General features: G+C 55.5%; 3 protein-coding genes across 3 annotated transcripts; 2 read left to right on the top strand and 1 right to left on the bottom strand.

The window, feature by feature from the left end:
• Positions 1-377: 377 nt before the first annotated feature.
• Positions 378-10,909, bottom strand: BESB_009820 (HEAT repeat-containing protein; the record flags this gene model as incomplete). Its single annotated transcript, XM_029359736.1, has 17 exons — positions 378-566; positions 1,201-1,440; positions 1,609-1,689; positions 2,185-2,325; positions 2,737-2,991; positions 3,426-3,596; positions 3,866-4,079; positions 4,411-4,661; positions 5,312-5,769; positions 6,155-6,247; positions 6,466-6,570; positions 6,980-7,375; positions 8,006-8,159; positions 8,700-8,801; positions 9,284-9,384; positions 9,788-10,085; positions 10,646-10,909. The coding sequence occupies 17 exons, from the start codon at positions 10,907-10,909 to the stop codon at positions 378-380; spliced, it is 3,513 nt and encodes a 1,170-aa protein (XP_029222649.1).
• Positions 10,910-15,565: 4,656 nt separating this feature from the next.
• BESB_009810 (uncharacterized protein) lies at positions 15,566-16,049 on the top strand (the record flags this gene model as incomplete). Its single annotated transcript, XM_029359735.1, has 2 exons — positions 15,566-15,668; positions 15,877-16,049. The coding sequence occupies 2 exons, from the start codon at positions 15,566-15,568 to the stop codon at positions 16,047-16,049; spliced, it is 276 nt and encodes a 91-aa protein (XP_029222648.1).
• Positions 16,050-16,604: 555 nt separating this feature from the next.
• BESB_009800 (uncharacterized protein) lies at positions 16,605-26,139 on the top strand (the record flags this gene model as incomplete). Its single annotated transcript, XM_029359734.1, has 17 exons — positions 16,605-16,746; positions 16,995-17,101; positions 17,483-17,713; positions 18,151-18,339; positions 18,667-18,763; positions 19,045-19,117; positions 19,483-19,600; positions 20,087-20,424; positions 20,716-20,845; positions 21,074-21,295; positions 22,005-22,221; positions 22,501-22,893; positions 23,126-23,432; positions 23,799-23,860; positions 24,452-25,094; positions 25,326-25,497; positions 25,906-26,139. The coding sequence occupies 17 exons, from the start codon at positions 16,605-16,607 to the stop codon at positions 26,137-26,139; spliced, it is 3,675 nt and encodes a 1,224-aa protein (XP_029222647.1).
• Positions 26,140-27,740: the final 1,601 nt, after the last annotated feature.

Raw genomic sequence — 27,740 nt, 5'->3', positions numbered from 1 at the left:
GGGGGGGAGCTTCAAATAGTGCACTTCGCAGCTGAAGACCGAGGCACGAGGAGCCAGTCCCCTCTCGCTCTTTGCACGCTCCTATTGTAATTCTTGCCGGCAAAAGGCAGAAATCGCACTCTCCGCAGCACCTCGGAGGCACAGGAGCCCGTCACGTCGTCTCCATTCGCGCTGCGCGTGCAGCATTGTCTCCTCTCGCGGTCGTGTGAGAGACGAGTGTATGCACCTCCACAAGACATGCCTCCCCCCCCCCCTCCCCTCCCCCCCAACGCCAGCAGAAGGGGGGGAGGTGCATCTTTTCAAATGCAAAGTGAGCCTTTCCCTTGTTTCCTGCCTGCCGTTCACTGGCCTCCAGAGGCGACAGAGGCGTACGCTTTTTAGATCTTGGTGTTGATGAACTCGAGCGCGAAGGGCTTGGACGCCACAGCCTCCTTGACGCCTTGAAGGGTCGAGGGCGGCAGCGACGGGTTCGTCAGCAGCTGCCGCAGCATCGCAATAACCTTCTCCTGTGTTTCCGGCTTCACGCGCTTGACGCTCACGGGGTGCGCCGTCTCCAGGATCACCCCCTAATCACGCATGTGCACCAAGACACAAACGACACAGACGTACGGCGAAAGCCAACCTCTCCAACGATGCAGACCTCGGCGCCCGTCAAGCTTTCGTCCCCGTATCCGAAGCAGACGCCTGCTGGGTGTGTGTAACGGCAAAAGAGAGTACATAGTTTTCGGTACTAAGACCTCAGTCCCCGTGGGGTGGGACTCTAGAGAGGCCGCCGAAAGATGACACTGGGAGCCTCCCGCTGAAGCTGCCAGCGGCTCTGTGCAAAAGACTGAGTCCGCAGAGCCGCGTTAAAGAAAAGATGCATCCACACGGCTGTGGGTTCAAATACATCAAGCCCTCCATTCGCCCAAGAGAAACAGAAGCATCTGCATCTGCCGCGGTCAAGCGCGCCGCGCCGGCGCACGAGGGGTAGCGACGTCGGTGGGAGCGCCGAAACAAAGCTGTCTACACCGATGGCGCTGAAAAAGCGGGGTGCCGATACCAAGCCAGCACTGCTACAACTTGACGCTTGGTCTTTTGTAGCAGTGCGTAGAAAGACGTGGTTCGAGGTCACACCGAAGCGGAAGCAAGCATGGGGACATGGGGACGGCGATGCAAGCTTGCTGTGCTACAGAGATGAGCTGTTTTTTTCCCACTCACCACGAGGAACTTCTGGATGTGCTGCACGATCAGCGGCTGTGTGGCGGCGTCGTCGGCGAGCTTCAGCGCGGCCTTGAGCATGACTTCGGACTCCTCATGGTCTTCTTGCAGAGGCATCGACACGAGCAAGGCGGGCACCAGGTGTTCCAGCGGCAGCGGCGTCGCGGGGGGGTTCAGAATCATTCGCGCAACGGCGGCAGCTGCGTTATCCAGAGTCAGCTGCTCTGACTTGTTCATGTCCTGTGAAAAGAGCGCGACGCGAAAAAAGTGAAAAGAAATCCGGGGGTGACGCGGTGACGGAGGAGGAACGGGCTAGGGAGCTGCACCACCTCCGGCCTGAAAAAGAAACGAACGTGAGAGCAAGTGAGAGATGCGGCCGCTGCCTCTCTTCTGTGGTGCTTCTCTCACCTCGCGGCTTCTGAAAATCGAGTGAAGTGCGGCCAGAAATTCCGGCGTCTTGGCGTTGACCGCGGGTTGCGCGTGAGCGACCTGGGCAGAGCCGCAGAAAGAAGAAGGAAATATGAGAAAACGCGGGGAGACAGGACAAGAAACACGCAAAAAAAAACAAGCAGGAAAAAAGGGCGCGTGCGCACAGAAAGCATGTCAGTAGAGACAGAAAAAGGGAAACGATGAGACAGCCTGGTTTTAGACGTGGACTCCGAAGACACGCGTAACTGCGCCAAGAAGGCCGAATGGAATGCCGCGCACACAGCTGAACCTGCTCCCAGCTCACGGGGCTCATGGCCACAGCCCTGCTCTCCACATTTGCCAAAAACCTTCAAGCCGGTGCGCGTTCCTGATCTCCCAGTTAGTGTTCTCTGCCGCTGTGCCTATCTATACACAGTATTCCTGTATGTCTAGAAGTGTCGTCCCCGTCGGCGCCCTCCTGCTCGATGATTTGCCTTAAGCTGCGCGTCCCTCTTTCCACTCCCCGTTCCGCGCTACTTCCCTCCGTCGATCCCCCCCCCCCGCCGTGACACGCACCTCGTAAACGACGCCGAGGCAGAAGCACGCGTTGCGGCGGTAGTCTTCGTTCTCGTCTTGCTGGACGCCCTTCAGCACAGCCTGGAGGAACTTGGCGTCGGCTGCATATCCCACTGCGTCCTCCTGCATCGCCAAAAAGACCTACAGAAGGACCGGAAGAGAGACACAACACATCCACATGGGGGCCGAAGGAGGCGGGGAAAGGGAGCACGTGAGGCCGCGAAAGCGACTCTTGCTCTCAGCGCGCCGCATCGCAGACCTGTACGTCCGGCGTGTGCCACGAGGGCAGTCTGGCGCAGCGGAACCTCTGGATGTTCGAAAAACCAGAATCGATGTTGACAAAGCACACTTCCATCGGAATACACAGAATCAAAGATTTCAGTATTTACGTGTAGATCCAGGAGAATCAGAACTAATTCACCACGAAGAATAGGTAGGTGGCGACTTCCCAGGGCGACGGCGAGCAGACGGGCTCCACCGTGACGGGGTGCGACCCGCAGCCGATCGTAAAAATCTCAAATAAAAGTGAAAAATCGCAAACAGCTCCCCTACCTCTGCGAGACAGCCGAGGCCACTGGCCGCGTAGGCAGACGACTGGCGGTGGGTGGCGAGGTCGAGGAGGTGCGGATGGATCTTCTGGTACGTGGCGGCGAAAGCCTGGCGGTTACAGACAGTGACGAGGCTGCCGGAAGCTACGGGGTCCTGCTGCGCCTGCCGGGTGCCGACGCAAGCTGCGTACGCCATGCCGCAGATGAGCACCGAGATGCCGTCGAAGAGATACTCCTCCTCCTGGCGGGAGTCGTCGTCCTGAAACGCAGCCGACAAGCAAACCCCACAGCACAGCGGAAAATCATGAGAAGTGGAGACATAGCAGGAGCCGGCACACACCGAATAGCGGTGCAGAGAGAGGCCGCGGACACCCGCACGGCCTCACAATGACGCCAGGGACAGAGCGACCAGCGGAGGGTGACGAAAGTGAAGCGCGGAGGCACCCCCGTTCGCAAGTAGGCGCCGTACATGAAAAAGAGCCGAGCTGAATGGGCATGTGCGGCTCAATGCGCGCACGCTACACTACTTATTCATCTGCTTGACTGCATGCAAGAAACGCGTCTGGGGCAGTCAAGCGGTTGTGCAGAGCGAGGCGTGGGGTCAGCGACCACCGACGCCCATCGGCGCACGTGAGTGTCCCATGAGGCTGACAAGGCGCAGCGCGGTGGTGTGGCTCATTTTTTTCTGCTCACCTCGTCGATGTCCTGAATGACCTGGCACGGGTGCTTCTTCTTGAGGAGAAGGAGCAGCTGCTTCGCCACTTCGTCGTGCATTTCCCGCGAAAAGAAGATGCCGGGGCCGACTTCCTCAGCCAGCGTTCCCAAGGCAATGCATGCATCACCAACAGTCTCCTTTTCTTCGTCCTGAGCACAGGGATAGCAGAGCAACTTCCCATTACCCGTCCACTGCTGCGCGAGAGCGGGCAGCAGGGTGAGCTGGTATGGCGCTGCTCCTGCAGCGCGAGTTTACAGATCGCGTCGCTCGTGCAGTCAGCCCCTCTCCCCTCCCCCCCTCCCCCCTCCCCCGCCGCCCCAGCGTCTCCACCACTTTACGATACAGCTGCATCCGCTGAGGAGACTCAACCTCGCTGGCGGCGCGAAAGTGAAAGACAACTCTCCCCGACGGCTCCTACCTCTTCCATCAACTTGTGCAGCGCTGGCCACAACTGCTTGCTCCAGAGAGTCTGGACGTTGGGGTTCAGAGGGCCCTTCGGGCTCTCCTTGCTCACAGGGAGACCCGCGAAGGTGGCGTGCGCCGCGGTCGCGACGGCCTTGATTAGGTAGCAGCACTGCTGCCGCGCGGCCTCGTGGAAGTGGCCCTGAAGCAGGTCAATCGCCTCCTTCGTCCTGCACGAAACCGCAGCCGAAAGAGGCGAAAGTCTTGAGTAAGCATACGAAGCATGCGCCCGGAAAGAATTCACATGCACGAAAGTGACAGGCGCGAATCGCTCACAAACATGGATAGCGCGGGGTTTGGCTCAACAACGGTCCGCGTCTGACAGGCGCCAGGGCCTGTTGAGGCGTCACTACGCACGCCACTGGCCTCTGTATTACGTACGCCAATTTCGTTCAACGCGCATGCAGCTGCAGCGGCAGGAGGTCGGTTTGTCTGTGTGGGTTTGTGTGCGGCCGCATCTGCTGCCGGACAAGAGAAGTTTCGAGTTTCCTCTGCGCCTACTTGGCGATGAATTTCATGCAGTGGGGGCCACAGTGCTCCCACAGCGTTTTGAGGCAGAGGGCGGCGGACTCGAGCTCATCGAGGAAGCCGTCGCGGATGCGAATGTTGTGCAGGCGCTCGTCGCTGGCGTCGTCGTCTTCGTCGTCCAACTCCTCCAGCAGCTGCGCCGCCGTCCCCCCGGACTTCTTGTCGTCGTCAGCCATCAAGCCTTCGTCGCTAAAGAGCGACGCGAACACGGCCGCCATGACCTCCTGCGAAAAAATCAAACGGGCAGCGCACACGAGCGCAGTGACGACACCACGGGGCAGAAAAGACAGGCACGTAAAACGGAGGATCCAGTCGCCGCTCCACACATACACTTAACACATAAAGATGCATACATACATACATACATACATACATACATACATACATACATACATACATACATACATACATACATACATACATACATACATACATACATACATACATACATACATACATACATACATACATACATACATACATACATATATATATATATATATATATAGGATGGCTACCAGTTCACGATACACACGTAGATAGATAGCGATGGATGTGCAAGATGCACGACAAATCCATTCCTACACCATAGGCCAGAGAGTCTGGTAGATATCGGAAACGAATAGATCTGGCGAAGGGGCAGACAAAATCCAGTCACAGCCTTTCGTTGCCTGTTCCAACAAGCCCTCTTTTCCCCCCGCCTCCCCCCCCCCCCCCCCCCCCCGTCTAGGCAGCCGCGCAGGTTCGCATGTGGATATAGATGGAAATATGCACACAAAAAGACAAAAGCGCAAACGTGTGCGCCTCAGCCCTACGCGTGTAGATTTAGTTTGTGTGCGCGGGCGATGTGCACGCCCTGCCAGAGATGCGTTACCTCGAGAAAGACGACGAATTTGTCTTTCATGGCTGCGCAGACGTCGCTGAAGCAGGAGAAGGCTTCGTCGCGGATGTCGTGAGCGAAGACGGCGCTCTCTTCGTCGCCGGTCTCGATGGCCATCTGCTCCATGATGAGGCGCATGAGTCCCGGGAGCTCCTGCGCGTACGCCGCCTCGCTGGTGCCCTGAACAAGGCCGCCGACGACGCCGATGGCGCGCGCTTTCGTGGCTGGCGAGCAGGTCGGCTGCCCAGAGGCGTTCTCTTTGTTCTTCGCACTCGGATCCTCCGTGGGCATCTTGATGATTTGCGCAATCAGCGGAAACAACTCGGGCGCGAACGCGTCAAACGGCCGCGCGCGAGACGCAGACACTGCCGAGGAGTCCTCGCTGTTCCCGCTCGCCGCCGCAGCCGAGCCAATCGCAGACAGGCACACTTCACGCACCTTGTCGCACGAAGCTGAAGAACAGAAACAAACATTAACACATGAACATGAGGCAAACGAAGCGGGCACCTTACCATATCCTCCGCACAAAGTAAGCATTAACAACATAAAGATCATAGCTAGGCCATGTATTGTTATTATCACATTATAACTAGCTGTCGTGTCCGTGGAAACGATCCGCGATGCAGAGAGGGACAGGGCAGCTGCAAGACCGAGCGCGGGGGAATCGAGGAATTCGTGTTTTTAGTTAGGGGCGCCGGAAATGGTATTGACCGTCGAAATTCGAGAAAGAGCGGCTGGGCAATGCGTGAAGTGTGACAGAGAGAGAGAGAGGACTAGGCAACTCAAGCGGAAAGACTGGAGCGACGGTTCTGAATTGAAAAAACGGTCTTTTCTCACTCTGGTGGAGCGTGCGGACGAGGCGCTGCACGACTTCACTGGCGACCGGCTGCAAGTCCTGCGCTTCCATGTTCTCAAAGAGGACGCCCAAGGCTGAAGGAACGTGCAGCAGAGATGGCACAGAAGGCGAAGATGAGGCGCGCCTCGGCAGCGAACGAAGGGAAAAGGAAACGAGTGAGAAAAGGCGAAAAACGCCTGCAAAAAAACAGAAAAAACTGGAAAAGAAAAGGGCGAAACACACTCACGCACTTGGGACAAAGGTCAATGGAAGAACAAGCAGGACAAAACAAAATGAATTCCGCCGCCCTTACCGTAGCACGCCTTCTGCTGGACGAGGGCACTGGGGTTGTCGAGCAGAAGCAGAAGAAGCTCCAGAGCCTCGCGCTGGAAGAGCATGATTTCGGGCTGAAGGTACTCTGCAAGGCGACGCGGAACGCACCACCATATCAACACGTGCAGTCGACAAACAGAGAAAGAGAAAGCCTCTTCACGCCCCCAAGCATATCCGCCCATGCCTGCGCATACACGTATATACAGCACCTCAGGAGTGTGCGGAGCGCGATCAAATCGATGTCTGCGCATCGATCCAAGCCCTGCTAGCTGGAATAACAGAAAATTCCCTAGGTTCTACAAGCAGAAACACCTGCGCAAGTCTCGATAAGCACGACACGATTTGCACACGCAAGGCAGTATAGATTCACGTCTATTGAGAGGTGCACAGAGACAAATAGACGTGTATGTACGGCCATGTCTATGCGTCCACGTGTGCACGTCTGCAGATGCTTGTTCCCTCCCGGTATCAGTCCCGTTTTCTCTAGTCCCTACCTGCGAATTGGCCAAAGCAGATGGCTGCAGAGGCGGCAACGACGGGCTGCGGGTCTCTGAGGGACTCGAGGACGAAGGGCAGGAAGAACTTCATTTTTCTTCTCATGACGCCTTCGCAGCCCTCGCTCATGATGCCGAGCAAGACGAGCGCCGCGCGCTTCTTCAGCACCTCGGGCGACTGGGTGAAGGGCGTGAGGCGGTCAAGCATCGGCTGGAAAATGTACTTGGAGGGCAGCGAGATCGCGAGTGCGTCCACGCACTGCGCCGCGATGCGGTGTGGGGTCAAGTCGTCCTCCTCAAAGTCCTCTGGACCGCCGCCGGGGACGTCGGGCTCAGCGCCCATGGAGACCAAGACATCGAGGATCGAGGGGATCGCCGTCGGACTCTTCGACAGCACTGCAGCGAGAGACCACAGCGAAGCGAAGCGAGTGCAGGCCGCGTTCGCGCGAGGGCAGCCAGAGGGATGGCCCCGAGAAAACTTCGCGCAGGGAGAGAGATGAGAGAGGCCGCAAGAGGCGCTGGGCAGCCGCACAGGGGCCTCCAGTGCGAGCCCAGGACAACAGCGAGGAGAGTAGATAAAGCGGAGAAGGAACAGCCAACGACGGAGGAAAAACAAAAAACCAAGGCGACACAGGCACCCAGCAGCAAACAGAAAAAAAGTGTATCCAACCATAGGTGAGAAGTGAAGCTCACGCGAAAGTCCCGTGCACAAGTGGACGCTAGCGGGTCACGTCTGACAGCGCGCCTTCGAATCCTGAGGACGCGCGCGGACAAACAAGAAGGAGTCGTACAAGACTGTCGAGAGAGGCGTGGAAACAATCTTCACATCTCTCTGCGCCCTAAACTCTCTCGAGGGCGGAGGACAGCCAGAAAGCAGCGGAAACTCAGTAAGGAGTCATCTCGCTGATCCGCGGCTCTGTTCGAGAACGATTGAACGCAGACAGCAGCGACTGGTGCGCCAAAAAGGCCTTCGAGGGCCCCAGCAAACTGCACCAGCGCAGCACTTCCCTCCATGCAGGCGCCTACCTCTCGGCTTCTGCTTGGCCGCCCACTGAATGCAGGAGAGGGCCTGCTGCCGCAAGCCTGCGTCGACGTCCCTTCGGCTGGCTACGGTCTTGAGCAAAAAGTCCAGCACCGTCAGAAGTTCTGCGTCCTTCATCGCCAGGTTGTCGTTGCTCAGCTGAGACATGCAGATCATCGACGCACGACTTCTCACGTCTCACGCGCTCTTCTCGACGAAAGAAAAAGACGCGCAAATAATCCGCAGGTACAGACAAGCGACCAGAGACTTCGTCATCCTGCTGGAGTGAGGAACTTCCACATAGATGTGCAGGTGCGCCACTCGACGTGCCGGCGCAACGCAGCAAATAAATCCATGGGCATGCGCACGTGGAGTTACGATGAAAAGTCCATTATCAAATGCACTCTCACTGATGTAAAGAGTGGAGTAATTAGAACTATCTCTTTGATGTATAGAGATACTCCTCCTACGTACTCCATACAAACTAACATCAAGAACACGACTAGCAATGTGAATGTCACGATAATCGTACAGCTTGTATACACATGCTGGTCTCTCAAATGCATACATGAGAGCGCGACCACGTGTATGGACACGTCTGGAATCAGCTACGGACAGCCGTCGACGCCCGCAAAATTTCCCCAAAGCGGGCACGGGCGAAGGATCAAAAGAGCGTTTCTGCAGCCTTGCCCCGCTTACAAGGTCGTCGATGAGTTCAATGCCCGTCGCCGCCACGTCGTCCTCGTTCGCGTCGACCGCCGCCGCGATGATTTGCATCACGCTCGGCGCCAGAGCGCACAGCTGGAAAGAAGGACATGGATTCATAGAAGCCGTTTTTGAATGGCAAGTATATAAAGATGCAAACGTGAATCCGTGTGCGCGCGTAGGACGCCTGCATCCTCTGCGGGTACGAAGAGACAGTGCAGGGCGCGGCAGCGCGCCGACCGCGTGATCAGCCATGTGTCGAGGCGCGAGCGACGAACTGGACAGGAGGAAGGAAACAGCAGGTGAAGCCCGCCACACAGAGGGAGAGGCAGAGTGGAAAGTGAAGTAGAACAGCTACGAGGAGCGAGAAACAGAAGCACGCGCGTGAGAAAAAGAAACGGAAGCGGTCTCAATGGAGATGACTAGCAGGGAAGAGAGAGGCAGCAGAGACGGATAGATTCGGCATCCCGCGAAATGTGCAACGCGGAAAGATGCAGAAAGGCGAAACACGCACGTAAGTATTGGTTCGATTCCACTACTGCCCCGGACTTTCTGTTTAGGGTGAGTTGTCAGCTCACCTGTTTCTGCTGTTCAGGCTCTTCAGCGAACTCCGCGAGCGAACGCAGGCCTTTGAGCGCCGACGTGCCCAGCGCGTTGCCGGCAGCGGTGCAGGTGAAGGCTGGAGGCATGCACAAGAAAATAGAGACAGAGTTGTACAGACGAAAGCACAGTTCCAAGAGAAGAGAAAAACTAAGAAAAGAAAAAGGCCCTTCTAACAAAAAGACAAGAGGAAACAACCCTGCAGATAGCGAGAAAAGGACGAAGCAGATGTGTCATATTGCGCACAACTCGCTGCACTGTGCTGAGCCAAACTCTCGGTCCCGATAGGCAACACCTATTCTGGTTCATTGGACATCCTCCTTTTTACAGAGACGATAGCTACTTACAACGTGATAAACAGAATACATAGAATCGTAAACATCAGTGTTTACGTGTATATCAAGACTGCGATGGGACCTCGAAGTGGAGCCGTCTTCTGTTTGATAAGCCAAACCCATGAAGCTTTCGTTTCGGCTGCGTACCGTGTCTGAAGACAGCGAGGAACTTGTCAAAGTAGTCGATCATTTCATCAGGGCACGCCTCAGCGACCGCGACGAAGGTGTCGACTGCAGCGACTTGCTGCTGAAGCTGCTGCGGGTCTGCGCCGGGCGCCAGCGTCTGCATCGCCATGTGCGACAGCGCGGAGAAGAGCTCCTGGCGCTTGGCTTCTTGCAGAGTCGCCAGCCGCAGAATCGATGCCAGCAAATGGACAACTGCCCGACGCACAGGCGCGCAGGACTCTTGCGAAAAACGCGCGACGAGCGAAGTGATGAACTCCTTCTGCGGGCGCAGGCGGCAGAGAGCGAGGAACAGAAAAAAGCATGAAGGCAAGAGATTCGCCACGGCAAGAAGGACGGAGGCAGCAGAAGGAAGCAGAAAAGGAGGGTATCCCACACACAAGCACGGCACGACAAGGAGGGAATGAGAGAGGAGGGACGATATCAGGAAGCAGAGACGAGACATGAGTCTAAAGAAGAGAAGGGGAGAAGAGGTTGAACAAGCAGAGAGCGGCAGCAAAGCGTTCAGCGCGGGTGCGTATGATGAAGCATGCGAAAGAGAGAGGATGCAACAAGGGACGACGGGAACGAAGGGAGGAAATGCGCGTCGTCTCTGTCTGCCTGCCGCCTGGGCAGGACTCGACGCGTTGTGACTCTCGCGGGCAGCAGCGGAAGTCGAGAAGTCCGCTTCCTTTTCAAATCTCGCCGCAGCGAGGTATCCAACCTCCTCTCAAATGCCTCACCCGTGTGCCGACCCCAGAGCCGCCTCCTCACGCGCGAAGCGGTGCCCAGGCTGATAGAGGACGCAGAGAGGGATACGACGGTACATCGGAAGCTTCATACCTGCTGGTTGTCGTCGAAGACAGTCATCGCCTTTGCGATTTTCCGCCGCAAGAGGACGGCAGCGAGCTGTCGGACCTCCTCATGGCGGCCGTCGACGATCTGCTTGGCAAGCAGCAGGTACGCCAGGCGCTGTTGCTCCTTCTGTTCCTGCTGAAGCAGCGTGCGAAGCTGCTCGCTGGCCTGCCTCACCCGCGAGGGATCCAGAGAGGCGAGGAGCACTTGCTCCAGCTGCAGCTGAAGGTCCTCCATCGCGGGCGACGACATCCTGCAAAGGGCGTCCAACACACAAGAAAAAAACGCTTCGGCGCTGCGCACGCAGGCGTCTCTCTCTCTGTCTCTGCCCTAGACAGGCGCCGCGCACGCCGCCCAGAGCACTACAACAAACACAGACAGATGTTTGCAGAGCGCACATGATCGAGGCTCCGGCGCAGGGAGACCTGGCGCGCGCAACAAGGCGAGACGGCAGCAGCAGCGATGCGACTGGTATCGAAAGAGAAAAGGCGGATCCTGAAGGCGTGGCGAGCCGACGGCTAGGGGGAATACTTCCCATCTCTGGAGGCGCAGGATCTGTACAAGTCAAGAAGGCTCCAGCCCGTAGGAACAGTAGACAGCGAAGGAGACACCGAAGACGACGCGGCTCAGACGACGGGGGTCGACCTACATGACGTTGTGGCGGTCAAGAGAATAGCTGTGCTTGCACACTCATATCCGGAAGAGTCCTATTACTGGAAGAAGAGATGCTGAACAGTCTCGCTGGAAAAGAGAGACAAAAGGGCCTTCGTCCACGCCTGACTGACCTTTCTTAAACCGTTAACTGTTCTGTCTCCTCCGGACTGGCTTCCGCAGCCTGTCGTCGTCTACGCTCTTCGTCTGAAAAACGTTCTCTCCCACAGTTTTCGTGTTTCAGGCCTCTATTCCATGAGAAAAGGAGTAGTTGTTCTCTTCCGCGCCAGATCAGAGAGTGACAACTTCAGATGAAGAGAGCCCACGGCGCACCGGCTCGACGGCTCCGGTGAGTGGCAGGGTGTATTTGTGGGGTAAAAGGAACGAAACACCGGACGACTCAGGGCAGGATGGCGAAGTTTGGAAGAAAAAGGCAGGAAACAACGAAAAGGGTGGACTTGGAAAGAGTTGGGGCCCGGCATATAGACACCGAGTCTTTTCGATCCTACTGAACGAGGTAACACGACGGTGGTAACGAATCGACCGAGGAAAATTTAACGAAATGCATGCACGCGAGAGTCACGAGAGCCATCGGGCGCGTGAGCCCTCAAGGCACGGCCCAAACGCCCACCACTGGCTTCAGAAATCCGCAGAAGACGCGAGGACCGCTAAAAATCAGTTGCATAGTAGTTCGTTTGATGCAGAGGTCTGGGAAAGAGGGTGTAGGGACAGTCTCATGTGTATTTGTTTCCGATTTTTGCGTAGCGGGATCCTTGATCGGCGAGAAGACACCCCATTTGGACGGCATCCGTCCGCCGCCGTCTCGCCTGCGGCAGTGCGGAGCCAGGCTTTCAGCGAAGCGATTAGTCCGTGTCAGCCTGGAAAGCCCATTCAGCGAACGTGTTAGACTTGGTTTCTGAGTTTGCTGCTCTATGGAGTCTCCTCGTTTGCAGGCAAGACGCGGTGCAACCGCCTTACAGACTGTAAGGCAGAAACTAACCACGAGAGGGTGCGACAGTGTCTGAGTTGCTGTCTTTGCATTTATTGAAGGAGGAAGAACAACGAGCTTCAGGCATTTCAGATGTTGCCATTTTTCTGTCTGGCGCCAAGAGGGAGGCTGAAGACGCCGCGTTCAAGTGTCCTACCTTCGAGACGCCTCGTCTGGAGTAGCGAGGGTGGCGCGCGTCATTACGTGGTGTAGAGAAAAGAATGTGAGTGGCGTGATTCGTATTCTGTTCTGCCCCGGAAATATGCATTCGCTAGTTTGGCGAAGGGGAAGATGTGGCACATCAGTACCCGAGTGGCCACAGTGTAGGAAGAACCAGCAGGCAGCACACGGTATAGGGGCTTCGTCTTGATGTATCTGCCCTTTTTCCGCGATACCATGGGGGATTAATGATACACTGTCAAGCGTAACTCCTCCGCTTTTACGTTAGGGTCGCTTCCGTCAGATGAGTGATCCCGCTGTCGCAAATTTGGTGCGGCGCTGCTTTGTGACTCTTCTCGGGCACCACGCCTACCGGCGAACGCCCATTTCCTGTGGGCTGGAGGGTTTACCTTCAAACCCTGTGGATCCTCTTGATGATCTAGCGCTTCGCTGCCAGAGGCCAAATGTAGAGATGGCAGGCGTCAGCACTTCTAGACTGGCGTCTACCGCTTCCATCTTTTGTCTTATACATTATGAAGGCGAGGGGGTGCCCTCTGGCGGAGACCGTGTTGGGCTTTCGTGGTGATGTATCCAATAACCAATTGCAACACGTAGGCTATTTTATCCACGCAACCATGGAATGAAAGCGGCATGTCTGATAGCGTACTGAGTGTTGAATGCTCTTAGTAAACAACTCTGGTGAGGTTTCGTCGCCGCGCATCGCAGACGTAAGTCTCAGTTCGGATTTGCAGCTTACAGGACAGCATTATCGGGCCTATCAGGCGAAGACATCAGAAGAGCGAGAGTGCTGGGACGCTAGGATCTGCACGTGATGTCGCGCTGGGATCAGAGGGATGCGATTTTCTGTCACTCCAAGGTACGTCGGCTAGTTCCGGGTCTCTGTGATTCATGTTCACCGGACTGAGTCTGCAGGTTAGCGTCCCACCAGTGGTAGCGCACGCGCCTGCTGTAGGCCGTCACGATATATGCGTCGACGAACAGAGGAATCATCCCAGTCTGGCGGTTTATGCCCGCGTACCGTATGTCGCACCCAGCTACGTCCGCCATAGTTGCCGGCAGGAACCCTGTCTCTTGCTGCCCTACAACTGGGCGCTAAATGAGAAACACAAATCGCGGGTCGAGGTTGTGGTCGCTAAATCACATGGCACCATAAAGTGGATGTCTTCTGCTAGGCATCTTCCGAGCACTTACGGCGGAATCTAGCGCGATTTCCGAATGCACACTTCGGCAGTGTCAGTCAGCACCGGTCGCGATTCGAGGTTGCTGCGTCAAGATCTTCAGATGCGCACAGTTGCTTGAGAAGGCATGGGTCTCAGCAAAAGACCTCGCGTCTCGCGGACGCGATTTCAGGGTGGTGCATCAGACAGGACGCTACCAGTCAGGGCCCAACAAAACCGTAGACACCCCGACGTGCATTCATGTCCTGGTAAGTGTGTATGTCGGCGGCTCGAAAAGGTTTTTCCGGTGTTGCTGCTACCTCGGTCTCTTTTTGCGCTCTCCCGATGGCGAGACGGCGTCTCACGGGAAAACCACTTTGCTTCAGAGTACTCGCGCTGACCATGTGGCGTAAGATCGGTTGTAGGTCGGATGTGGCTGAAATTAGTGCGCAGCCTTTCTTATTGGAGAGCTCAGCTCTCGTGAAGCTGTAAGAAAATAATCCGGATAAATGATTGTCTCGTACACTGAACAGCGATGAATCGCTCTCGCCATGAAAAGCGTTCGAGGTTGCACCCAGTCTGCGCATGCACATAATCGTGTCGACCGCCTCGTGAGAAGACCCGGAGAGGCTGCACTTGTCAAGTGACTTGTCTCTGAAATGCTCTGATAACACTACGTTAGAGATTGAGAAGTAACAGTTCGGTTGTTCCGGTCACTGCGCTGAAGCAAGCATCATACCCTGTTTGGCTTGAAAACCACGTCTGAAAGGCGTCCTAGAAGCTCGATTGTCTCCCATCGTTTGGGAAAGGTGCTTTGGAGATAGTCCTTCTGTTTCACAGTGTAATCTTTGACGCGTGCACCGCACATACCCTGGAATATCGCTAGGCCTTCTTTGGGTTATAACTTAATAGAGACCGTCTGGTAAAGTCATGCAGATCTTCACCTTTCAAAACTGACTCATTTGTCCTCTATTGTAACAACTCGCTTCTTTTGCTTGGCCTCAAGACAGAGGTCCTCGTCTCAAATGACAGAACAGCCAGAATCATGACAGCGTCGTGTTATGATATTGTCTGTCAGTCCGAAAAGCATCAGTGAATTGGCAGTGCGTCAGCTTCTGCCCAGCGGCAGTTCCTGCAGTGCCTCGAACTGAACAAAGCACGGGGTGAACACGCACCTGCGTAAAATACTATTTCCCCGCGAAGAACGGCTCAAAGCAACAGAGTCTCCCTTGAGAGTTGCAGTTGTCAACGCTTCGGTCGCAGGGTAGTGCCAATCTGCTTTCGGAACATGATTTGGTTGTCCTGTCACCTCCTAGCCCTCGTTAAAGGCCCCCGTTCACCCTACAGTAATACAAGCTCACGTCTCTTGGGCTTCGGGAGAGTGTATGCTTCGGCGTAGGCATACACTGCCCTTAGGAATGATCACCATGTGAACGCTTTACCGCGAACTCTACTTTTGACCTGTTTATGCCAGCGCCACACAAATGTAATATGACAACTCTTTGCGCCATTTCACTGTCCATTTACTCTGGCGTATTTTTCACAACTTGCGGACGTTATAGAACCTAACGCGCGAAAAGGGCTTTGTACAGTTTCAAGAATTGCAACTCGGTCTTTTTGGTCGAAGAGACCGAGTCGAAGAGCAAGGAACAATAGCGACGGATAGGCGGTGCTCTTCTGGTCTATGTGGAACGGCGACCCCTTGCTCAGCGTATTGCCAACGAAATGGCAGCATTTCAATCTGCTCTCGACAATAGGAGAATAACAGAGAGTACAGCTGTTCCTCGAATCTTTGCATGAGGGCAATTTGGTATCTCAATGCGTTTTCGCTCTTCCTTTTCTAAGGAGTTCTCCCTGCTACGCAGGCCAGAAAAACCACAGTCGGGAAAACAGTGTTCGAGCTTTCCGGCCTCCTCTTTCCAACGGCCTATAATGAGAAGTATCGAATATCGCACGCTTGCAACAGACTGCATCTTCTTGCAATTCCCCTCATCAAAACTGATTCCGGCGTCGAAGCACAATGGCGGAAAGGTTCGTGAGCTGATCCACGGTTCCTAAGCATTGGGGCGAATTATGCTTGCGGAGCTCGGCTGTTGGAGCCTGGTGGTAGAAAGCTTTTACCCGGTGCGCCGGAACACAAAGTTTGCTACCTTAGCGGATGTAGCAACGACTGAAGAAACGTATCTTTCACGCGCCTCGCACTGCCCTAACGGTATTTCATGGACACACGAAGTCTTACACAGCTGCGATGAATCTGTTCAGACAAAGGACGAAGGAACAGGAAGAGATAAGGCATTACTGCGAGACGCATCAGCTACCGCAACTTCTGGCTCTTCTTCTTAATCGTCTCGCGCAAAAGAAAGATCCCCATCCTAAGCTGTTTTCTGTAGGTCGATGCTCATCCAACAGGCGATGATCACAGTAGACCCGAGAGGAAGCATCACCTGCCTGCAGTCGGTGGCGAAGCTTGAACTGAAGCACTGCGAAAACGGTAGATGCCTCAACTGCAGAGTCGTAGATCAGCACATGTTCGTAGCGACGCTGCTCGACTCAACCTCGTCCATATACGGAGGCATTTCGCGTCGGATGACCGTTTTTAGTGAACACGAATTAGTTGTTATAACACAGTCGCTGCGCTGTGGCACCAAGGCTCATCTAATAAGACTCTCTAACCCCGATTCCGGGGGCGTGAACAGAGTCGCCTCAGTTTCATCGGAGTGAGGCGTTCCCCGCCCTCGGTCTGATATTTGTGCGATTTATTTCCCATTTCCCTTTTCTGCTGCCTCTGCACACGCGAAAGGTGAAGTACTTTGCAGACCGAGTCTCAGATTCAGATCTCGGCACGATTGGCCTGTATCGGTCGGCGCCGACCGGTCAGAAGTCATCCTGTCCGACGCCTGGAGCAAAAGATTTGGTAGACGGAGATGACCTGCCCTTCCAAAATCCTTATCAAGCCGACAAGCGCTTCTGGATGCGAAACAACATCGCACCTGAAGCGTGGCTCCAGCTCGGCGAACTGCGGACACCCAAGGGTCTATCGGCCCTCCAATGCCTCTTACCTGACGAAGCCGAAGATGGCGAAGGCGGCGAGTTCGTGATAGATGCGAATCCAGGTATTTCATGCGGCCGAGCTCTTCATAAAATCCAGCACGAAAGTGCGTACCTCGGGTCAGATGCGCGCTCCGCTTCTGTGCCGCAGTCCGATGCGCAGCGGTATTACGTTGCGTCCTGAGGACGCAAGGCGAGCGATACCGTCTGCATGCGCAGTGCAGGGCGTGTGCGATACAGGAATTTTTTGGTGCTCAAGACTACGCGGGAAAAACGAACAAGCACAATCCCCCTTTTCTCTATGCGGCTACAGGCGTCACTGCACTAAGTAAGGAGTGCTACGAGTCCTTTCACTTGCTATTCTCCGAGTTCCTCCGCTTCTCTGACGCCACCTTGGCGGCAACAAGTCTCTTCACCCTAGTGAGTCTAGCTGCGCTAGGTAGGAAAGTAGGAAACCAGGTCTGCAGCCCTATGTAGTGGGAGATATTCTCAGTTGTAGACAATTAACCTTTCTACACAATCAAGCCTCACAGCAGAGGGGGGCACCGCAGCACACGTACGCTCACCTCCTCACGTCCAGCCTCGTTGTTTCGTTGGTGGTGAAGCTAAGGAGCATCAGCCGTGGTCAGCGTCAGCAAAACAGTGAGGCACTCCACGTGACTCAAAATACGAAGACTCCTGCCACCTCTAGCACCCGGCGGAGCTTCTGAGGTCATCATCACCGCCAAACGGAGATTGTGCATGGGCCGCCCAAACGCCCATGCATGCCCCTGCCCTCCTCTCTCTCTCGTGAATTCGCAGCCTTCGTTTCCGCTCGACGCGGTGAACGAACGCGTCCCTTCGGTCTTGCCTTCTCTGGCGATGCACCCCTCCGTGCGCAACCTGATTCTCTGTTTCCATCGCAACTTCGCGGCCGTCGCGTTTCCGCCGACGATGACAGTCGCGGAAAGCAACAAAGTCATCGACCGCGTGCAGAAAGGGATCAACAAATGGCTCATGACAACCTCAAACAGTGGCCTGCGGCCCGCCCATGTAAGTCGCAGAATTGAACTCGGCTCAAGACGACATACCCCTGTCTGCAAGCAAACACTCGCGCGGTGTTTCGCCACCGTAAAGACTCAGGCATATATGTATTCATCTGTCATCCGCGGCCACGCCTCTCTAGGCACATTTCAGGCACCTGCGTATGTACCGATCAAGGCGTCTTATGGTTCGAAACTGCGATTTCCCTCGCGATAGGTCCGTGTCTACGACACCCCATATGTATGCGTTTTGGTAGGCATGCCCTCGACAGCTCTATCCGCCGGGGCATCCCATACGCGAAGCCGAAGCACCGGATTGACCAGAAACCAGCGAGCCAAATTATCTGTGTCATTTGCCTCCACGACTCCCGCACCACCAAAGGCGAGGGTTCATAAGCGTCACCACCAATCAGCTGCTCAGTTTTTCTGCTTTTTGGGTCTTCTCAGGTGGAGATGCTCCGCGGTCCCGACTTCTTCGGTCGGCGCGGACAGGTCTTCCGCACCTTACTGAGCGAAGGGACAGTGGCGTCGCAAGGTGCCTATCTGGAGAACGTCAATCCCCACAGAGCCACAGCTGTTTGGCTCTCTCCCGACAAGAGGACTGTCGTCAGAGTCAACTGGAAGAATCACCTACGGGTTAGCTCGCAGCAAACGCGGACATTCACACGTGCGCAAACAGCGAACATGCTACGCTTGCCTACGGATCGCGCAAGTCGGGCTCGCTAGAGTGACGCCTGTCCTACCGTTTTAGCACCAACTTCCCGCGACAGCACAGATCTGCAACCATAGACCTGCAGATTCGTGGCTACCTAGGAAGCATATCGCAAGCTCTGCCTCCACATAAGAGGATCTACTGAAGGCGGGGTCTTTCGTCAAACCGCAAGTCGCCGCCGTCACAGCCACACGGATGCATCTCGATTCCTGTTGCCCTGGGCCACAACGTGTCTCTGAGAGCCCCTGCAGATTGATGTGAAAATAACTAGTCCCTTCGACGCTAAGGAAATCGCTCAAGGGTTCCAGAGTGCTTACTCTTTACTCGACTGCATGAAGGCAAGCCTGAGTGCAAGAAACGTTTTGACAGCGCACACGATTATCTCATTCAAACTCAGAGTGTTAGGAAGTAGTTGCTGAACACCAGGTACGACGGAGTCAGCCGCTGCTACAGAGGTAGAAGACTGTCAACGTGCTTCAGAGGGCCTTCGCTTTCCTGGGCCTCTAGAGAGCCGAGGCGGGCAAGTCTCACGGTTCCTTGTCTCTCGAATTCCGTGTCGCACCACCATGTGTTTGCCCAACTGTAGTGCGTCTCTGCGTGTGAGCGACCCCTGTATGTTCAGGACCAAGATGAATCGTTTGCGAGACATAACGACTTTGGTTTCCTCACAGTCGATCCCCTCGATTGCCGTCTTGGCTTCACGTCAGTGCTCCACGCCGCGCGGGAGTTGGCCTTGCCTGGCAAGAGGGCAGAAGTTAGGGAGTAGCATGTAGCTAGCACGAGCTTCTCCCATGCTCAGGTCTCCCGCGACACTCTGAGGCGTTTCACTTCCCCTTAAACGTCTAGATTTCTGCAGAAAATAGCTCGCTTCGAAATCCAACAGTTGGGACAGCGAGACGGCTGCTTCCAGTTACCAGCGTCTCATGGACAGGTCGTCACCATGAGGGGGAAGACCGGCATCTACCAGCTCTGCTTTCCGCGAGCGTGCCAACTGCGCGTACTGAAAGTCAGTTGCAAAAAAACAACAGCGCCGCGTCTACGGTGTGTTTGTTCCATATTGTGGTCAGAGCGATTTTCGAAACGCGCCTTCTTCAGGGCTTCATGTCACGCGCGGCGTTACACGAGCTTCTGAATCAGGCGCACATGAGGAAATTGAGGCTGATGACGCCGGACGAAATGATCCACGTATGAGACGGAAGCAGCCTCTGATTCTGCACTACCGAAGCTTAGCAACGCTCCCCACAGAACGACACCACGCTACAGAACACACCCACGCTTGGGCCTGTCGGGCCGCGCTTGTAGAGTTCGAATCCACATCGCCCATAAACCCTTTCGCCAACAGAGGGGTGCGTCTCATCCTCACTCTCCCCGTGATAGTCTCAATCCTTCTTCTATCCACAACTGGAAATGCCGTCGGCGGCGTCGAGCGAGGGCAGCAAAGTGCAGGTGCCCTGTTCGATTGTGCGACACACCTAGGCATGGGCAGGGACCTCGTTCACCATCACAGGAGTGTTGACGACTCTCGTAGACCTTGCCAAATGTCTGGTAGGAGGTAAGGGGAACCGGACATGGGGAGATCCACAGTTGTCTCCGCCGAAGTGGGCTTTTACAAGCCCGCCCCCCCCCCGCAGTGTCTGACGCTGGGTTGGACGCTGTGTAGCCTTCCTGTAGGGGCTCGTGCCGGTCTCGCTGAACACGCTCGAGGCGACCGACGAGATGCATAGTTTGGGAACGCTTACGCAGCTTTTGTCCGGATTTCTTGAGGGCCTGAAGCTGCGACTCCCTCGGCCGCAGGTCGATCCCGCGGTCACCAGCATCCACGCGGTGGCACGCTTCATGCAGCCGCTAGACCTCACGAGGAGCTCCCACGCCTTCACCAAGCTGCCGCAGCTCCTCAGCAAGAGAACCGACCGCAAGCTCTTGGAAAAGGAAGACGGCGATAAGCGGACAGAGGGCGCGCTAGATCGCATCGCGGGCCTGCAGGCCCTCTCCTGCCCAGAGGGCCTTGAGTAAGGAGCCGCGTCCCTTCCTCTCTCCTGCCTTCGGTATATGAAAAAGAAGAGACAGCAGATCCGATCCAAACGCACCATCCAGTTTTAAGGTTTCCAGTCGCCTACGTTCCCTAGCTGCGGTATTGAGTGGACGAACAAACCTCACAAATATCCACGAGAAGAGCAGCAGACAGGCTCGCCTCGAGATTCAGCTTTAACATGAGAGTTCAGGCCAGCAGTGTGAGGCTCATTTGTGCGTCGAGGCGCTGCGCGAGCGCCCTCTACTTGTCGGCGCGTGTGTCTCTGCAGCTGGTGGGAGGGAAAGTCGAGCTGCGGCTTCGCGTTCACAGACGACCTCCGCGACTACTGCAGCATGAGCCCTACGCTGACAAGCTTGATGGAGCGATTTCACTCCACAGAGTCTGCAGCTTGGAAGGCGGTAAGTGCTCGAACTCACTCCCGCCGAGGGTACAACTGTCACCTCGACTTGCTCATTTGTCTGGCCTCTCTACGTCGCTCAGCGGGTGCCCAGACCTGCGAATGAAAGCCTCATCAGGACGCAGCAGGTGTCATCTCGCACTAAACCAAAGAGGTTGTATTGCGCCGCTGGCTAAGGTCTAACGCGGGACATGCTCTTGTAACTTCTATGTCTTGTGTATGGCTGCAGGCTGCGGAGAGTTTTTCCCTCAAACCCGACGCCAGTTGCCCCAGCGGACTGGCGCCTCTGCCTGCCTTTCCACAGTTTTTGGGAGATATCGCGAAGAAAAACCGTACGACTCTGAAAAGTGCGGCTGTCAAGCTAGTCGTGTGCTCGCTACGCCGAAATCTGTCTCTCTACAAAGCCCCGATTCACGCGACAGAGGAGGAGCTTTCCACGACGCAGGACGCTGTGAGCCAACACCACGCCGCCGCACACGAGAAACGACTCACCGCTCTTCCTCTCGAAGACGACTCGCAGTTAGCGACCTTTTTAGCAACAGGGTTTCAGACGCGTGAGGCGATGTCGACTCATCGAATGGGAAAGCGATTATAAGGGCTTGCACCGGTATCGCAGCATCGGCAGTCCCTTTTCTTCCGTAGGAGCAGGCATACATCAGTGCAGTGAGCAGTACCCCACGCAGAAAGCGTGCTGGCGCGACTGTGTCGCATAGCTGCCCGAACGTCGCCGGAATTCCAACATCCGCAGTTTAGGGACTGTATCGTCTCTCCTTTTCCAATCTGAGACACGGCGTTCTGCAGCCGGCATCGCTAAAGAACTAAACATTGGCTGGTTTTTGAAGTTCGTGTTGCGCATCGGATTGTGTGGTGGCCGTGGCGCCCTTGTCAGGCTCAAGCCCCTGTTTCGGAGTGCTCTATTCTAAAGGTACCTTTAGTCTAGTCCTCGAAGTGTATCAGAACATGCTACATATATGTATATATATGTATATGTCTATATATATGTGTCATCATGGCCTCCGGTCGCGACGAGTCACCTCGGGGGTCCTGGCCTTCGTGAGCAGCTACTCCGCATTTCGAAGCCTGCATGCAGAGCTTCGCTTGCGCAGGATGAAGGACGCTGTCCTTTGTTGTCTGTGCCGTTTTTTCAACTACATCTTTAGATCTTAGACGCCATTGCAGGTATGGGGCCATCCTTAGGGAGCGGTGTGAATGCCGGTTCCGAGGGCCCCCCAGATATTCTGCGCTACTACTCGGCATGCGGGAATCCAACGAGCCGGAGCTGCGGAGGCATGGATCGATTTCTGCACGACGTCGGCGTCAAAACAGAGTTCTCAAACTTCGAGAAGGCCATCGGATTCTCCACTCGTATGAGCAGAGGTATTACACACAAAAAAACCGCCATTGCGAGTGCGGTGTGCGCGTTCCACCCAAGCAGCGCTTGTCTTCTGCGTAGCGTTGTTCAAAAAAGCTCCAGAAAGAGGAACCAAACAGGAGTGCATTAGTTCTTGGGACGGAAAGAACGTCGCGGAAGTCCGCGCCGAGAGCGCCGCCCTACACGTTCCGTACCGCGCACGGGTCTTCTGCCTCTGTGTGCTGCGTCAGATATCGAATGGAAGACGTTTCTTGTCCCCTTTTTCTCTGTTCGCTCGCCTGCAGGAAGAGGTGTCTACGTTCCCCCTTGCTCAACTTGGCTCATTGCGCTGCAGTTCGTGGATCACATTTACATCCAGACGCACGACGGTAAAGGCCGCTTGGGGGAGAGCTTTTACCGGCTGCTAGAGATCGCTCACTCGTTACAAATTCACTTCATCTCGTCTTCCGCTGTCTCGAGCGACCGCTTCGCGTTCCACTCTTCCCTCGGGTACCTCACCACCATGCCAGAATTCCTGGGTACAGGGGTGCAGTTGAAGGCGAAGCTGTATCTGCCTTACACTCTCTCCACGCTGGAGGAAGGTGGAGCCAGCGACTTTGAGGCCCTCTGCCAACGCCACGACCTCGGCTTCGAGCTCGTCCAGCCTGCTGTCTTTGAGCAAAACAAGCCCAGCACCGGTGAGGCGCGGGCGGACCCTCCCTGTCCTCGAAACGGCTATGCTCGCCAGCGACAAGAAGGAACGCAGCCCCATCGGCATCACACACACAGCCCAGCTCGCTCAAAATGGAACCCACTGACCCCCCTCCTTCCCCCCCCTGCCCGCCCACTTCGCGCCGTTAATCCCGTCGTCGAGAGCGCCTTCAGTGCGTTAGCCTGTTTATGGATTTTACTGTGTGCGCATCGCGCCAGGCATGGTCTGGGTCATGTCGACGGCTTCTCTGGGCGTGACGGAGCTGCAGCAGTTCGAGGCTTTCATCAACGGTGTGGAGGCGATTCTCGACAACGAAGAACGCACAGCCGGGTCGCTCGGGGCGACGATGTCGAGGCCTCTCGCTGAAGAGGGCGAAGCTGTTCTGCCTCCGCTTCCGGAAAAGCAGCCAAGTGCTCAGAGCCCTGCGCCGCCGGGGAGCCCTCCGGGAGAGGCGCCGCGCCTTAAAGCTGCGGCGAAGAGAGACATCGCGACCCTCGCGCAGCACGCGCAGTGGAAAGATCTACGGTGAGCAGCCAGCGCAGGACGCCGACTTCCTGCGTCCTGAAACCCGCACTTGTGCCTACGACGACAGCTCTTTGAGCCTGCCTTCAGTGACGCCTTGGAGTTACACACTCTCACGAGGCCGCATGTGGGGAGAGGAAGGGCTGCAGAGACGCCGGCTTCGCGCGCACATCTCGCGGCATGCATAAGCGCGTGCCCGCGAATGCATATTTTTAATGGCCATCCAGATGCCTAGCAGGTGATGCTTCCGTGGATCTACACGTTGACTTTTGCTTGTATCCGTCGAGGAGGAGTGTTTTGCGGCATTCACGTAGCGGCTTTCGTAGCGTGAGATGCGGAAGGCGTTCGCTGCTTGCTTGTGGGCACTAGGACCGCCTTCGGGGGAATGGCGCATCACTGCGTCCATATGGGCAAAGCCTACAGATTTCCAGGTACCGGTGGCAAGCATTGCCGCATATGACGTGAAGCATCACTGCAAAAACGCAGGCTCACACAGTTTTCTGCTGGGGCACATGCGTACGTCTTGGCGTTTTTCACAAAGCGGAATCTTTCGGTCACGCGTAGGGTCTTTCGGGAGTATCTCAACAGCCTTTCGCTCCACTGTAGCCAACCACCTCTAAGACTCTAGGAAGCAGGCTTGCTGTTTGTGTGCTACGAGGGAATGGATGAAGAACTTTTCAGCAGCGGGGCTCCAATATCATACCTTTAACGCGATTGTGGAGTACTCGCAGGCACGCACTCTATTTGGCATGCAGGTCAGGGTGAGGCACCTGCCTCTTAGAAATCCGAACTGAAATTATGACAGCCTGCCGCTCCGCGGCGCTCTTCTAAGAATATGCAGCAGTAGATGATAATCCCCCAACGCATTCTTGCTGACTTATGTGGGCAGCCGTATATTTTCTCAGGAGCTACAGCAGTCGTTTGTCTATCTTTTTCCTGCGATGTGCTGCTTCGTCTCACTGACTACCAGAGAGTGCCTTCAGCCTTTGGAGGTCTTTTCATATGTGGCTGTGAGTGCGCAGGGGACATCGCAGTGACAGACACGGATGCCTTTGTGAAGTTTCGCGGCCTGTTCGAGGAGATTATGGGGAAGCCGCAGAACTCGATGGATGTTCTACTCAGCGCAGCATCGTCCTCCCGCGCGTTGTCGGAAGTTTTCGACATGTTTCAGATTGCCGCTTTGCTGGATGGCCTGCGGAAAGCTGTTTCGCTGTCCTGCATCCAAGTCAGCAACCTCTGCTTCGTCACCTGCCGCAACTTCGCTTCCGTGCCTTTCTTGCCCTTCATAGTATCTGCTCCAAGTTTCACCCGCTACAACAACCGCGGCCTGTTGCATTTGGCAGAGGTTGAGAAGGCTGTGATTGAGAGGCTCACAGCGAGCAAAGACTGCGACGATTCCCTGCCTCTCGTTGGGCAGCGATACATTCCGGTGTCCAGTCTGACGCCGCAGCAACAAGCACTTTTGAGAACCCGATTTTTCGTGGATCTACCGGAGAAGAAAATGGGCGCCGAAAAAGACGTGCTCGACTGCGCCTACGAATCCTTCAACTTCTGGCCGCGACACCGCGGGGTGATCTTCTCAACCGAGCAGACAATGGTCTGCCTTGTCAACTTCTGCGACCACGTGACCATTCTCGCCACCTGTGAGGACAAGGAGCAGCTATGGTAAGCGTCTATCCAACCAGCTCCAAAAAGACAGCGCACAGAATCTGAAATCCGGGTCTTTCCTGCCGCGCATGCATCTGCATGTGCACATGCGCTCACGAGTGTTATCGGGAGACACCCATGTGCGTGAGGAGAGGTCAGCCCCCCGAGACTCAGCGAGATCAGTCGCTGCATCGGCTCTGGCTCGGCTGTCGAGGATTCTGTGATTCTTGTAGTTCTGCGCGCTTGCAGCAACGGCATGGAGATGCTTCGGGCGCTCCAAAGCATTCAAGCAACCTTGACGGCCCTCGAAGACAAAGACGCTCCCGACGGCCTCGCCATCGCGCGGCGGGCGGACATAGGCGGCTACGCGGGGCCGAATCTGAAGAAGAGTGTGTGCCTCGCGACCTCCGTCGCTGCCCAAGTGAGCCGGAAGCATGAGTCGCAGAACACATACCCAGGTTCTCTCAGAAACGCGCACCACGACGCGAGATTCGCCGCCCAGGTGTGCCGCCGTGCACACGCGTGGCGCGGGCACGGGAGGATGAACACGCTTGGGGGTTTTGATCCTATCGCAACAGCCCACGTAACAAGCTGAAGAGGGAGCAGCGTAGGAGATCAGATAGGGGACTTCACGCCCTCAGGCGCACATTCAAGCGGCGCGTGAGACGGGTTCAGAAGGTTGTGGTGGGTGGTGAGGCAGTTCAGTCCACATCCGAGGAAACGGCCGCTGACACTAGCGAGGTCGCTGTTGTGGGCACGTCCATGTGGCATTGACTACGTAGCGGAACCTACATGCGACAGGCATGGCGATGCACTGTCTTTGCCGCAGCTGAGTGTAACGGGACTGAAAGCAGAGAATGAAACCCGCGCCGCCGCATGGGCAGCAGACTATCGAGATCGTCTGGAAATCATACGCGACTGGACGCCACGAGACACCCCAGCCATACCTGCGACCGCGTCGACGCAAAAAGAATCGCCGCAGCACTGCATAGTGGTCTCGAAGATGACTGCTTTCGATCACGAAGTCGAGCTGCTGGAATCGTTTTTGAAAATTCTCACGTAAGCGCGACCAAGATGAAAAGGTCAATCGCTGTCAAACATATTCGAGCTGTAGCCCGCAGATGCCCTCACACGCTCTCGTTTTCAATAGCGGTGTGCCTTTGCGCTCAGAACATCCTCCCGCCTGTCTTCCCTGCCTACTCTAAGGGCGTCTCCGTTACATGCTCGACCAAAACGTCTTCTAGAATAGGGTAGCCACGTAGTGACGCTTAGGCCTTCAGACTCCTACAAGTTCCTTATGCCAGTGTGCAGCTATGCCAGAGAGGCTGACACAGCCGGGCTACCAAACGTACACCTCTGCTTCCTTTTCAGCCACACGGGAAGCAATTTGCTACCTTTCAAGCTTTGTGTAATTTCGAAAGCCCTTAAAAAACAGCGTCCCAGTGCCAGCGCGTGCTTGCCTTCAGAGATATCGCTGCAGAAGAATAACTTGCCGCATGAGCGTCGCGCACCGCAAAAGGCCTGCTGCAGGACGCAAGTGATGACCCTGCTTCTATGGCTAGAGACTGCTGACTGCGAAAACTTCGTTCGCCAGACTTTTTCGGCCCGTATACGAGGCGCCCGCCACAAGGGCTGTTTTCTCTGTACAAATGATCCGCGATCCAAAACTGGATAACTCAAATCGAATAAGCAATTACACTATAGTTCCTAGAGTACTGAAGATGCTAAATGTCTATCCTACCTAACTGGCTTAATTTTCTTACACACGCCTTTTGATTTGATGTCCACGTTCGAGCTTACCAAACATAGTACTTTTATGATCTCAGCCTGCTTTAATAAGTCAAAGTTCCGTCCAGAAGAGGGGGAGGGGGATTGAAAATATAGAACCGATAGTCTCAATTTAGATGCACATTTGGACTCTGGGAAAACGCAACCACACAAGATACTTGTGTCTTTCTGGTCATATAGAGTTGAACTCTTCTTGAGAAAATCCTCCACCGGACCGCACTTGAAAGTGCTTCACAGAAGCACGTGATGACTATAGCATGTCTTTCATTGCATAAGTTACTTGTGCATCGCGAGGGGTAACGCAGATCCGCACTTCATTTGGTGGCTGCCGTCATTTCCTGAATTCTCCCCATCCGTCTCGCGGCAACACGAGCTAGCTGCCGTGTGGCGTTGCCGGTTCCCTCTTGTACCCGACGACGAGACCACGACGCGCTCGCCTTGTGACTTTCCCGAAAAACCCTAATGGATGCATTTTGGCGTGCGGACAAAATCCAGCCGAGCCGCAGGCCGTGCCCCTGCTCCAGCCCCGCTAATCACACAGAGCGACGACAGAAATTACGCCAGCAACATGGCGGCAGACAGACCAGGTAGCGCTATGTGAACCACTCGAACCTTCACTGCCTCCGTGATCCGCCGTAGACTGGAAGGCAAATGTGGCTTACTCCTCACGGTTGCAACTCCCCACCGCCTTTAATTCGACGCGGCTGCCACTCCTCGATGGTTTGTCTCCATCTCCCAATCTTTCCCGTAAGGTCTTCCACATCACACAGGGCTGCCGTGTCACAATGGGCCTTCATATTACAGGATCATACCCTTTGGGTGCCATTCAAGGAGTCGCACCTAACATACAAAGAAACATGCGACGCCAACTGGGCT

The sequence above is a fragment of the Besnoitia besnoiti genome, chromosome I, assembly GCF_002563875.1.
Source record: "Besnoitia besnoiti strain Bb-Ger1 chromosome I, whole genome shotgun sequence".
In the NCBI taxonomy this organism is placed as follows: Eukaryota; Apicomplexa; class Conoidasida; order Eucoccidiorida; family Sarcocystidae; genus Besnoitia; species Besnoitia besnoiti.
This window is presented reverse-complemented; position numbering and strand designations above follow the sequence as displayed.